The sequence below is a fragment of the Myotis lucifugus genome, unplaced genomic scaffold (assembly GCF_000147115.1).
Source record: "Myotis lucifugus unplaced genomic scaffold, Myoluc2.0 scaffold_650, whole genome shotgun sequence".
Lineage (NCBI taxonomy): Eukaryota > Metazoa > Chordata > Mammalia > Chiroptera > Vespertilionidae > Myotis > Myotis lucifugus.
In genome coordinates, this window is record NW_005871698.1 from 278,611 (window position 1) to 292,434 (window position 13,824).

Consider the following 13,824-nt stretch of genomic DNA (forward strand, 5'->3'; position numbering starts at 1 on the left):
GCATTATGCTAAGTGAAATAAGCCAGTCAGAGAAAGATAAATACCACATGATCTCACTCATTTGTGGAATATAGAGAACAACATAGAATGATGAACAGGGACAGATCCAGAGATGGAGAAACAGTGATCAGACTGTCAATTCCCGGAGGGAAAGTAGGGGAGTGGGGGGGTAAGGGGAAAAGATCAACCAAAGGACTTATATGCATACATATAAGCCAAACCAATGGACACAGACAACAGGGGGATGAGAGCATGAGCGGGGAGGAGGTTGGGGGTTAATGGGGGGATGAGGACACATTTGTAATACCTTAATCAATAAAGACTTTATAGATTAAAAAATAAATAAATAAATTTGTGTTGTGTTTTTTTGTTGTTCTTGTTTTTTTAAAAAAAAAATTTAATTGATTTCAGAGAGGAAGGTAGAGGGAGAGAGAGGTAGAAATATCAGTGATGAGAGAGAATCATTGATTGGTTGTTTCCTGCAGGAGGTTGGGGTGGGGGGGGGGTCACCAGGCACAATATTTGTGAATTTAGAAATCCAGGGCCAGGTAGAGTAGAGCCAATTGGAAAAGTCTCACCTCTGTGATCCGTCTGGTGGATGGGAGGGTCTAGGGCAGAACAAAGCTTTGGAGAGTTGCTCCTCACCTAAGCTATCATCTGTTTGACTCACAGTGGTCTTTATCTCCTGCTGTAATAACTCAAATGCAGAGAAAGTCACTTTACTAACCTTTCCTTTTTCTTCCTTTATTCAAATCTGCTTTCTTTGGTGGAGATTTTGAGTGGGTTTGGGTTTCCTAGCATCAAACTCTGAAGCCTTATAGTATTTCTGAGACATCAAGGATAAGACACCACAGTAAATGACAGCTTTCATTATTAGTCAAATAGCCATGTACAAGGTTATCTCATAGTAAAAACAATGTTGCTGCTACCTCAACATTTAAATAATTACATAAATATTACTTTACATATTAAAAGTACTTTTGGTATGCTTTCATGAAAATATTTTATACTTTTTCATTAATTTAACTTTAATAGACTGTCTTCCAAACTTTTCTCTTTTGAAATATTTGTTTAAACTTTAAAATATTGAATTCTTAATGAAAAGATGAGCCACAAACTGGGAGAAAATATTTGCAAGTCACGGACTGATAAAGGACTAGAGGCCCAGTGCATGAAATTCATGCACAGGCAGGGGGCGGGGGGGGGGAGGGCAGGGGGAGAGGGTCCCCTCAGCCCAGCCTGCACCTTCTCCAATCCAGGCCCCCTCAGGGGATGTCCCACTGCCAGGACCATACAGTAGGAGTTTAGGCCCTGGGGATTGGGCCTAAACCAGCAGTGGGACATCCCTCTCACAATCCTGGACCGCTGGCTTCTAACCGCTCACCTGCCTGCCTGCCTGATTGCCCCTAACTGCCGCCCCTGCCAGCCTGATCACCCCTAACTGCCTCTGCCTGCTAGCCTGATCTGCCCCTCCTGCCGGCCCAGTCATCCCTCATTGCCCCCCTCCTAGCCTGATCACCCCTAACTGCCTCTTCCTGACTGCCTGATCTCCCCCAACTGCCCCCACTATGGGCCTCGTTGCCCCCAACTGCCCCCTTGCTGGCCTGGTCGCCCCACGCAGCCTGCTGCTCGGTCGTTTGGTCGCCCCTCACTAACCTCCTCCAGCCTGGTCGCCCCACACAGCCTGTTCAGTCATCCATTCGGTTGTTTCAGTTGTGATGGTCACTTAGGCTTTTATATAGATATGTGAAGAGCCTGGCTTGTGTGGCTCAGTGGTTGAGCATTGACCCATGCACCAAGAAGTTGCAGGTTCAATTCCTGGTCAAAGCACATGCCAGGGTTGTGGGCTTGATCCCCAGCAGGGGATGTGCAGGAGGCAGGCAATCAATGATGTTTCTCTCTCATCAGTGTTTCTATCTATCCCTCTCCCTTCCTCTCTCTCTAAAAATCAATAAAGCCTGGCCATGGTGGCTCAAGTGGTTGAGTGTCGACCTATGAACCAGGAGGTCATGGTTCTATTCCCAGTCAGGAATCAAAGTTCCCTTTCCCTCCATCTCTCTGAAATAAATAAAAATATATTTTAAAAGAAAAAAAGCCCACAACCTGGGCATGTGCCCTTGACTAGAATCAAACCTGGGACCCTTCAATCCGCAGGCCTACATTCTATCCACTGCGCCAAACCAGCTAGGGCAAAATGAACTAAATTCTTGAAAATAGTAACTGAAACAATAAAAATCCTAGGAGAAAACATAGGCAATAAGTTCCTTGACATAGGTCTTGGTGATGATTTTTTAAATCTGACACCAAAAGTAAAAGCAACAAATGCAAAATATAAATAAGTGGACTGCATCAAACTAAAAAGCTGCTACACAGCAAAGGAAACCATCAAACAAAATGAAAAGGCAACCTACTAAATGGGAGAAAATATTTGCAAATCATGTTCTGATAAGGGGTTAATATCCAAAATATATGAGGAACTCATACAAATCCAAGCCAAAAAAAATTCAATTAAAAATGGGCCGAAGATCTGAATAGACATTTTTGCACATAAGACATATAGATGGCCAACAAGTACATGGAAAGATATTTAACATCATTAATCTTCAGGGAAATGCAAATCAAAACCACAATGAGATATCACCTCACACCTGTTAGAATGGCTGTTAAAAAAAAGACAGGACAGCCCTAACCGGTTTGGCTCAATGGATAGAGCGTCAGCCTATGGACTCAAGGGTCCCAGTTTCGATTCCGGTCAAGGGCTTGTACATTGGTTGTGGGCACATACCCAGTGAGGATTGTGCAGGAGGCAGCTGATCGGTGTTTCTCTCTCATCGATGTTTCTGACTCTCTATCCCTCTCCCTTCCTCTCTGTAAAAATATCAATAAGATATTAAAAAAAAAAAAGACAGGACAGCTAGAATGGGTCAGTGGAGGGGGGGAACATCTGTAATAATTTCAACAATAATGATTTTTTTATTATTTTATTTTATTTTAAAATCCTCACCCAAGGACATTTTCTTCCATTGATTTTTAGGGAGAGTGGAAGGGAGAGAGACAGACAGAGAGGAACACCGATGTGAGAGAGATACATCAATTGGTTGTCTCCCACATGCCCCTGCCCAAGGCCAGGAGCCTGCAACCAAGGTACGTGCCCTTGACCAGAATCGAACCCAGGGCCCTTCAATCCACAGGCCAACGCTCTATCTACTGAGCCAAACCAGCTAGGGCACGATTTCAAAAAAATAATAATAATGACAATGGGGAGAAATGGAGACATCTGTAATACTTTCAACAATAAAGATAATTTTTTTTAAAGACAGGAAACAACAAATGTTGTCAAGGATGTAGAGCAAAGGGAATCCTTTTACATTGTTGATGGGAATGTAAATTGGTGCAGCCACTATGGAAAACAGTATGAAGATTCCTCAAAATTTAACAATAGAAATACTATGTGATCCACAAGGTCATTATGCTAAGTGAAATGAGTCAGACAGAAAGATAAATGCCATGTGATTTCTCTTATATGAGGAATCTAAAAAACAACAACAACAAAACCAAGCTCAGATACAAAGAACAGGTTGTTGGTGGTTGTGGGAACAGAGGGAGAAATAAGTGATGGTAGTCAAAAGATTTTTTTAAAAGATGATACAAAATACATTCCTGGGATTTGGGCAGGCAGGGCGGGGCGGGGGGGGGGGGAAGATTATGAAGGGGTCATAGTTGAGAAATAAGTAGCTGGGAGAGTGGATGACAAATATCACAGTTTGATCAGTCAGTGGAACCCATGAGGTACAGAGGAAGATGTTAACTTGGGACGGAAAGCAGGTGCTCCAGTTGAGTGAAAAGCTGGAAGGAATGTTTGGGGCAATAACCAGTCTCAATAGAATCCAGACCCTGGAGGTGGGTGTGAGAGCTCCTCTCTAGCTTCAACCCTATGGATGGTTATGCTGAACCTTTCACCTCCTGATCTTAAAATAAAAAAAAAAAAAAAAAAAAGACTGATCATACCTGGGATTGGTGGAGATGTGAAGCAATTGCAACTCTCATACACTGCTAGAGGGAGTATAAACTAGTACAAACACTTTGGAGAATATTTTGGCAGTTTCTTAAAATGTTAAACATACATCTGCCATCATTCTACTCCTAGGTATTTACCCAAGAGAAATGAAAGCATATGTTTACAGAGAGTTGTACATGCAAGTTCCTAGCAGTGTTATTTGTAATAGCCAAAAACTGAAGGGAATGCAAATGTCTACAACAGATGAATGGATAGACATACAATGACATATTCATTAATTTTTTTAAATATATTTTTTTATTAATTTCAGAGAGGAAGGGAGAGAGAGATAGAAACATCAATGACGAGAGAATCATCGATCAGCTGCCTCCTGCATGCCCCCCACTAGGGATTAGCCAGCAACCTGGGCATGTGCCCTGACCAGGAATCAAACTGTGACCTCCTGGTTCATAGGTCGATGCTCAACCACTGAGCCATGCCAGCCGGTCCTCATTAATCTTTTTCAAAAAGTATGAACTACTTATACACAAGCAATCTAGATGAATCTCAAAATAATTATGCTGAGTGAAAGACCCAGACAAGAGTAAATACTGTTTGGTCCCATTATATAAAACTCTAGAAAATACAATCTAATCAATGGTGACAGACAGCAGATCAGCATTGGCCTGGGCTAGCATAGAGTGTGGGTGTCAGGCTGGCAGGAAGGAGGGATTACCAAGAAGCAAGAGGAAACTTTGGTGGGAGGGGCAGTGATGGATAAGTTCACTATCTTGATTGTGGTGATGGTTTCATAGTTACATATATATGTAAAAACTTATCAAATTAGCCTGGCCAGCACAACCTGTGAATGAGGGGGTCACAGTCGATTCCCAGTCAGGGCACATGCCCGGATTGTGTGTTCGATCCTATGTGAGGTGTGCAGGAGGCAGCCGATCAATGATTCTCTCTCATCATTGATGTTTCTATCTTTTTTCCTCTCCCTTCCTCTCTGTAATCAATTATATATATTAAACAACTTATCAAATTGTACTCTTTAAAATGTGAAGTTTATTGTATGTCCGTTATATTCTTAAAGCAGTTGAACTTTACACTCCAGCAGAAACAAAATTTTAGATTCCTTTTCATTATCATCTAAAAACTGTTTTACAGAGCTATCCCTTTATCTCAAAAATAAATATCCTTTAAGAAATTTTGCTCTTCTTTCTTTAATCTGAGGTCTTATAAGGGTTATTACTTTTGATCTGGAAAAACCATTAAAGAAATTAAAAATATGCCAGGAAGTCTATAATAGAAAACAGACAAGGAGGAATTCTATGTTGCTTCAGTAAAGCATCATGAATTGTGTGAAGCTCAGAGTGGAACGCCACCCTCTAGGAGTGAGGAGATGCAATGCAAAGGCACAGAATAGAAAAGGCCTTATGCTAATTGGTGATAAATATTTTCCACTTTTAGATATATCCTTTCAAAAATCTTTTAAATTCTCTTCACCTTGGTTTTATCTGTTAAATTGAGGTAATGACATCTGTACTCCTTATCTGAAATAAGGCAAGCAGTCAGATGAGTAGCACCACTGATTTGAAATCATCCAGTTGCTTCATTTACATAAGAAAGAAAGAAAAACAAGTTAATTGCTACTTCTGCAGCATATTTGCTTTGCCTTTGCTTCCTTAAGTATTTCACTACAGACATGTAAGTATATTTAAAACATTAGAAGATTGATGGCCATTCTCTTTTTTTTTTATGGCCATTCTTAATGTTGTTTCTTAATGGAAGCATTTCTGTCATTTTTCTTCTGTAATAGCTTTGAAAATTAAGGTAACTGCTAAGGGAATTTGTGAACACCCTTTCCTATAATTAATCTTAGATGTCAGTTTTAGAATACAGTTTTTAATTTTTAACGGTTTTTCTGCAAATAAAAAGTGGATCATAGGTCAGAATATGACATACATTTGAGCTCAACCTTTTTTAAAAATCAGCAGTCACTTTTTTTTAAGCAAGTGAGAATATTTATCAAACCTGAAAAGGCATCGTCAAGCACATCATCAGTGCTTTACTTTCTAGTAGTTACATCTGGAAAGAAGGTAGTAAAGATTTGGGGCTAATAAATATTCACCAACAGGTGTTTACTTATTTGCAAAGCTGTTAAGTAGTGTTAAATTGGAGAAAAGCTGAAACATTTCTGCTTGTCTATTTTAAATGCATTCTAACTAGAATCTGGTTCATAGCATCTCTTTTTTTAACTTTATTAAATTAGGGTGACACTGGTTAATACAATTATATAGGTTTCAAGTGTACAATTCTATAATACATCATCTGTATATTGCATTGTGTGTTCACCACCCAAAATCAAGTCTCCTTCTGTTACCATATATTTGACTCCCTTTATCCTTTTCTACCTCCCCAGCACCCTCCTCTCCTTCCGGTAACCACCATACTGTTGTCTGTGTTGGTTTATAGCCAAGTCTTGATTCACCTATGGTACAACTCAGTTTGAGAGAATATTTGAGTAAAGTATAGCTCACAGTTCCCATTTGTTTTTAGCATTCATGCTTTTATGGTTGTTTCCAGGTTAATATTTTTACTTATGTTTCTCCACAGATTGCAAAATTGGGAAATCTTCTAGAGTTTAAAGAAGACCACTGCACCAGACTCATTGAAGAAAATGACAAGTATCAAAGACATTTAGGCAACTTAATAAATAAGGTACAAATTTTCTTAGTCCTTTAAAAACTATGCCAAATATTAAAATAATAGAATGTTGGAGCTAGAAAGGGTCTGAGGGATACAACACAATTATATTTATTTCCTTTTACTTCGTAATGACGTTATAAAACATCCCCATTAGCCTTTTAGCTGAAACTTAGCAAAAGAACATTGTGTGTATCCTTCTGCTGTCAGCAACTTCAGTTCTTTGCTATTTCATTTTGAGGGCAAGTTTTAAATCTTCCCAAATCAGTGTTCTAGTTTGACTTTTAGAAACTGCATTAACATATGGAAGTAATGTGCTTATCAATAGAAGAGTGGATAAAAAAGTGCTCATCAATAGAAAAGTGGATTAAAAAAAGCTGTGGTACAAATGTAAAATGGAATATTACTCAGCAATAAAAAAGAATAACATTTTACCATTTGCAACAGCATGGATAAATCTAGAGGGTATTATTATAAGTGAAATAGGTTAGCCAGAGAAAGACAGATACCATATGATTTTACTTATATGTGGAATCTAAAGAACAATATAAATGAAAACACAAAACAGAAACAGACTTATAGGTACAAAGAACATAATAATAGTTGCCAGAGGGGGATGGGTGTTGGGAAACTGGGTAGAAAATATGAAGGAATTGAGAAGTACAGATTGGCAGTTACAAAATAGTCATGGGAATGTAAAGGTTAGCATTGGGAATATAGTCAATAATATTGTAATAATTATGTATGGTGCCAGGGGGGCACTGGAAATATCAGAGGAATACTTTGTAAAATATATTATCTAACTACTGTGCCTTCCAGCTGAAACTAATATAAAATAATATTGAATGTAAAAAAAAGTGACTTTTCCTTTACACAATTCTGTATTTTAAAAACTGTACAATATGATCCAGCAACTCTACTCTTGGGTATATGCCCAAGATAAATGAAAACATATGTCCATACAAAAACTGTACACAAATGTTTATAGCAGCATCTGTAATAATAATAGCCTCGGTGGTCATAACACCCTTACGCCGTGAGGCCCTTACGCCGTCATAAGGAGGCTGCGTGTGCAGTGGGCACACTCGGGCGGGCACGCCTGCATGTGCGATGAGGCGCATGCAGCTGGGCGGGGACTTGACACTGTGTGCACGGCCCCCAGGCCTCGACATGTGGCGGGCCCAATGGTGAGCCATGTGGCCAGGCCTGGGGGTCCTGTGGGTCCGTGCAGCACGGATCGGGACCCCCGGTTCCAGCCTATCTATTTGGGGCAATCCAAAAGGGCCTACCTTTTTGGGGTGATTGATCACGGGGCTCCCACACTGTGAGAGGACATGGGCCAGGCTGGGTAACAGCTCCCCCCTCCCCAGAGTGCACAAATTTCATGCACTGGACCTCTAGTTATTCATAATAGCCAAAAGTGGAAATAATTCAAATTTCCATCAACTGATGAATGAATAAAATGTGGCATATCCATATGGTGCAATATTATCTACACTAATAAAAGACAAAGATACTAATTGACTGTAACTTTGCAACGCCCTAAGCCATGCCCACCAGCCAATCAAAGCGACTATATGCAAATTAACCCAACCAAGATGGCAGCCACGGAGCTGGAGTAAGCAGGAGGCTTGGTTGCCCGGGTGATGGAGGAAGCCAAGCTTCCTGCCTGCCATGAGCCGGCTGTAGCCTCTGCTCGTGGCAACAAAGTTTCAATTATGGAAGACAAATAAATCCCAGATACCTGCTTCCAGCCAGTCTCTTCCAAGAGCTTAGGTGGCTGGGGGCTGTGGCCAGCCTGCAAACAGCCATCAGCCCCTCACCTAGGATGGCCACACCTCATGGGGTGAGGGTCCCCGCTGGGGGGCTTAGCCAGCCTGAAAATGGCCCTCAACTCCTCACCCAGACTGGCCAGGCACCCCAGCAGGACCCCCACCCTGAAGGGGCTGTAGCCAGCCTGCAAACAGCCATCAGCCCCTCACCCAGGCTGGCCAGGCACCCCAGCGGGGACCCCCACCCTGAAGGGGCTGTAGCCAGCCTGCAAACAGCCATCAGCCACTCTCCCAGACTGGCCACACCCTCATGGGGTGAGGGTCCCCACTGGGGGGCTTAGCCAGCCTGAAAATGGCCCTCAGCTCCTCACCCAGACTGGCCAGGCACCCCAGCAGGACCCCCACCCTGAAGGGGCTGTGGCCAGCCTGCAAACAGCCATCAGCCCCCTCACCCAGGCTGGCCAGGCACTCCTATATAATGAAAGGGTAATATGCAAATTGACCCAACAGCAGAATGACTGGGAATGACTGGTCACTATGACACACACTGACCACCAGGTGGCAGATGCTCAATGCAGGAGCTGCTCCCTGGTGGTCAGTGCACTTCCACAGGGGGAGCTCTGCTCAGCCACAAGCCAGGCTGATGGCTGCCAGCACAGCAGTGGTGGCGGGAGCCTCTCCCGCCTACTCAGCAGCGCTAAGGATGTCCGACTGCAGCTTAGGCCTGCTCCGCCTGGCAAGTGGAAATCCCCTGAGGGCTCCTGGGCTGCCAGAGGGATGTCTGACTGCCAACTTAGGCCCAATCTCCTGGCTAAGCCAGCAGGTGGTCATCCCCCGAGGGGTCCCAGACTGCGAGATCACACAGGCCGGGCTGAGAGACCCCCCAAGTTCACAAATTTTTGTGCACTGGGCCTCTAGTCCTATATAATAAAAGAGAAACATGAAAATTAGCCGTCCCTCCACAAGCCACGCCCACAAGCAGATCAGAGTGACTATGCAAATTAACCAAACAAAGATGGTGGTTAATTTGCATACGTAGGTGTCAGGTGCCCCAGGAGGTGATGGCACTCGCGGCTGTGAGCTCACAGGACCTTTGCCGGCCCTGGGAGGTGAGGCCATAGCCACACCCGCAGGCTCCCAGGACCTATGCTGGTCCGGGAGGCGAGGCCGCCCGTGCCTAGCCATGCCTGCGGGCTCCTGGGACCTTGCCAGCAGAGAGCGGGAGGTTTAGAAGACTTGGCAGAGCAGGAGACCGCTGGACATAGAGCAGAACGAGAGACAGGGCAGCTTGGAGGGCGTGGCTCACCCCAGTTTCCTCATCACAGCTGTGGAAACCTGATAGCAGGGAGGAGGAAGTCCCACCCCCACAGAATCAGCCAGAATCAGCCTTTGGTCAGACAGCTCTCAGCGGCCTGATAGCCAGGACTCTCATTCACCTGCATCTCAGACCGTGACAGTAGAGAGGTGGGACTATGTCTAAAGAACAACTGTTGATACAACATAGCTCTGCAGCCAAAAGATGCTGGCATTATCAACAGAAAATGTCTGCAGAGCAGCATGCGTCTGATCTTGAAAGAAGGCGGCACCTGCGACAGGATGTATCTGAACACCAGCTATTGGAAAAACGTCACTCTGATGCCGAAAAACACCGGTGTTATCGACAGAAAATGTCTAAAGACCAATGTGCCTTTGAAATTGAAAGAAGGCGGTGGTGATGACAGAATATGTCTAGAGAACAGTCATCAACAAGTACTACCAATACCAGTAGGAACTGCCTTCTCAGCGAAAATGGAGTACATGAGGATGCAATTCTCAAATATAGTTGTGGTGGAATGACTGTTCGATTTGAATTTTCCTATCACTAAATTTCTCTGATGAAAAACCATCCGATGGGAAATTTACTCAATGTTGTAGCAAAGGGAAAGTCTGTCCAAATGATATACATTTTCCAGATTACCCGGCATATTTAAAAAGATTAATGACAAATGAAGATTCTGACAGTAAAAATTTCATGGAAAATATTTGTTCCATAAATAGTTCTTTTGCTTTTGCTTCCATGGGTGCAAATATTACATCGCCATCAGGATATGGGCCGTACTGTTTTAGAATACACGGACAAGTTTATCACTGTACTGGAACTTTACATCCTTCGGATGGTGTTTCTCAGAATTTTGCTCAACTCTAAATTTTGGATACAGCCGAAGCTACAAGTAAAAGATTAGCAATGCCAGAAAACCAGGGCTGCTCAGAAAGATTCATGATCAACATCAACAAACTCATGCATGACATAAATGAATTAACAAAATTGTACAAGATGCTACATGAGGTAGAAAAGGAAGCCCAATCTGAAGCAGCAGCAAAAGGTATTGCTCCCACAGAAGTAACAATGGCAATTAAATACAATCGTAACAGTGATCCCAGTAGATATAATTCTCCCCTTGTAACCGAGATTGCTGTCATATTCAGAAACAAAGATGGAGAACCTCCTTTTGAAAGGGACTTGCTCATTCATTGTAAACCAGATCCTAATAATCCAAATGCCACTAAAATGAAACAAATCAATATCCTGTTTCCTACATTAGATGCAATGACATATCCTATTCTTTTTCCACATGGTGAAAAAGGCTGGGGAACAGATATTGCATTAAGACTCAGAGACAACAGTGTAATCAACAATAATACTAGACAAAATGTAAGGACACGAGTCACACAAATGCAGTATTATAGATTTCATCTCTCTGTGTGGGACACGTTCAATCCTATTTTAAATGCAGGAAAATTAACTCAACAGTTTATCGTGGATTCATATTAAAAAATGGAGGCCAATCAGATAAATTTCATCAAAGCAAACTAATCTAAGTTGAGCATTGAAAAATATAGTGATTTGATGGATTATCTCAAATCTAGATCCGAAAATGACAATGTGCTGTTTTATCAATGGTAAAATGATAATACTTCCATCATCTTCTGAGGGTAGTCCCAAAAATATGCAGCAGCGATATCAGGATGCTATGGCCATTGTAACAAAGTATGGCAAGTCCGATTTATTCATAATCATGGCATGCAACCCCAAATGGGCAGTTATTGCAAACAATTTACAACACTGGCAAAAAGTTGAAAACAGACCTGACTTGGTAGCCAGCGTTTTTAATATTAAGCTGAATGCTCTTTTAAATGATATCTGCAAATTCCATTTATTTGGCAAAGTAATAGCTAAAATTCATATCATTGAATTTCAGAAACGCAGATTGCCTCACACCCACATATTATTGATATTAGATAGTGAGTCCAAATTACGTTCCTCTAATTCCCTTTCAATGTGCACAAATTTCGTGCACTGGGCTACTAGTTTGTCAATAAAAGGAAATGAAATACTGATATGACCTACAACATAGATGATCTTTTGAAACACCATGCAAAGTGAAAGAAGCCAGTCACATATTATCTCATTCCATTTATATGAAAAATCCAAAATAGGAAAATCTATGACAGAAAGTAGATTAGTGGTTGCTCAGGGCTGGGGATATGGAGGGAGTGGAGAGTGACAGCTAAGGGATATGTGGTTTTCTTTGTGGGGTAATGAGGATGTTTTCTAATTGATTGCAGTGATGAATGTACACATCTGTGAATACATGAAAAGCCATTGAGTGGGTCAATTGTGTGCTATGTGAATTATATCTTAATATACTGTAAATAAAATCTCTTTTAAAAACTGCCTTAACTTTAACCAAATGGACTATATCCCTTGATTGATAATACATCAGTTGTCTGGAAGATAGCTAGATCATAGTTGACTCATTACAGTTGTCCATTTTTTGACACTTCACTTTCTGCATGATGAATAGACATATTATAATTCCATTTCTATTTCTGTTTTCAAAATATAAGGAGGATGTTTTGCTTATTGTAAAACTTTCATTGCCGGGAGTCATATAATTGAACTTCAACTTGTAGAGATTTTTTAAAAAATTAAATAAAAATTCTAGAATTTATCAAAGAATAATTTGTTTAGCTTATTTTTTCAAGGTTACATCATATGAAGAAATCATTGAATGTGCTGACCAACGGCTCAAGATATCCCACTTCCAGATTGCACAGTAAGTTGAAAAAGCTTAACTTTTAATTTTGTAAATATTTACTGATATTTTATTTTGCTCTCTGGCTTGCTAAATTTATTTTTCCTTAGACTCTTAGAGAGAAAAAAATGTATAATTTTATAAATTAAGATCACTTTTCAATAATTTAATCTTTGAATGTGTGGACTACTTGAATCACCAGATTTTCATCTTCCTTTCAGAGTTCACTTTGATTTGGGGGAAGGGAGTGAAGAGGGGTGGGTGAAGAAATTAGTGAGAAACATCCAAAATTTTTGGAGGATATTGTGATGGCATTCAAATAAAATAACCATGAAATCTTAGGATTTATTCACAAAAAGTTTTTGAATGTACACCAAATGAGACATACATACATATACCACATACCAAATAAACTTTCTCATTAGAAGGAGATTTAGCTAAAACACTCCTAAATTGGTGGTGTATGTTTTTTATAATATATTTTTATTGATTTCAGAGAGGAAGGGAGAGGGAGAGAGAGGTAGAAACATCAATGATGAGAGAGAATCATTGATTGGCTGTCTCCTGCATGCCCCACACTGGGGATCAAGCCTGCAACCCAGGCATGTGCCCTGACTGGGAATCAAACCTGGACCTCCTGATTCATAGGTCGACGCTCAACCACTGAGCCATGCTGGCCGGGCCTGAATTGTTGTTTTTAAATTCTGCAAAGTTTTTCCACTTACTTATTACCCTCATTTCTCATATGTTTTTCCTCAATCCTTCCTTCAATTTCATCTATACTGTGCTGGTTATCTCTAGAGCTTAAGCATCCCCGTGACCTGGCTGGTTTTGCTCAATGGTTAGAGTGTCACCCACGAACTGAAGGGTTGTGGGTTCGATTCCTAGCCCCAGTCCAGGCACATGCAGGAGGCAACCAGTCGATGTGTCTCTCTCACATTGATGTGTTTTTTAAAAAAAATTAAATCTTTATTGTTGAAAGTAATATATATGTCCCCTTTTTCTGCCCATTGACCACTTCTAACTTGCCCCTGTGCCCCCCCCACTCTTCACCACCCTATTGTCTGTGTCCATAGGTTATATATATATATATATATATATATATATATATATATATATAATCTTTAGTTAATCTCTTCCCGCCCCCTCTCTGTTCTATGTTTCCATGACTCTGATTCTATTTTATTCATCAGTTTATTTTGTTCATTTATTTTTATTTTTAGATTCAGTTGTTTATTTTTATTTTTAGATTCAGTTGTTGATAGATATG

The 13,824-nt window shown here is 41.1% G+C and overlaps 1 protein-coding gene across 1 annotated transcript in view; it reads left to right on the forward strand.

Annotated features, from left to right (window-relative positions):
* The window catches only part of CAGE1 (cancer antigen 1), a 77,500-nt gene that overhangs the window by 52,681 nt on the left and 10,995 nt on the right, over positions 1-13,824 (forward strand). The window contains 2 exon segments of the mRNA XM_014447398.2: positions 6,617-6,721; positions 12,505-12,575. Coding sequence (XP_014302884.2) covers positions 6,617-6,721; positions 12,505-12,575 — 176 coding nt within the window.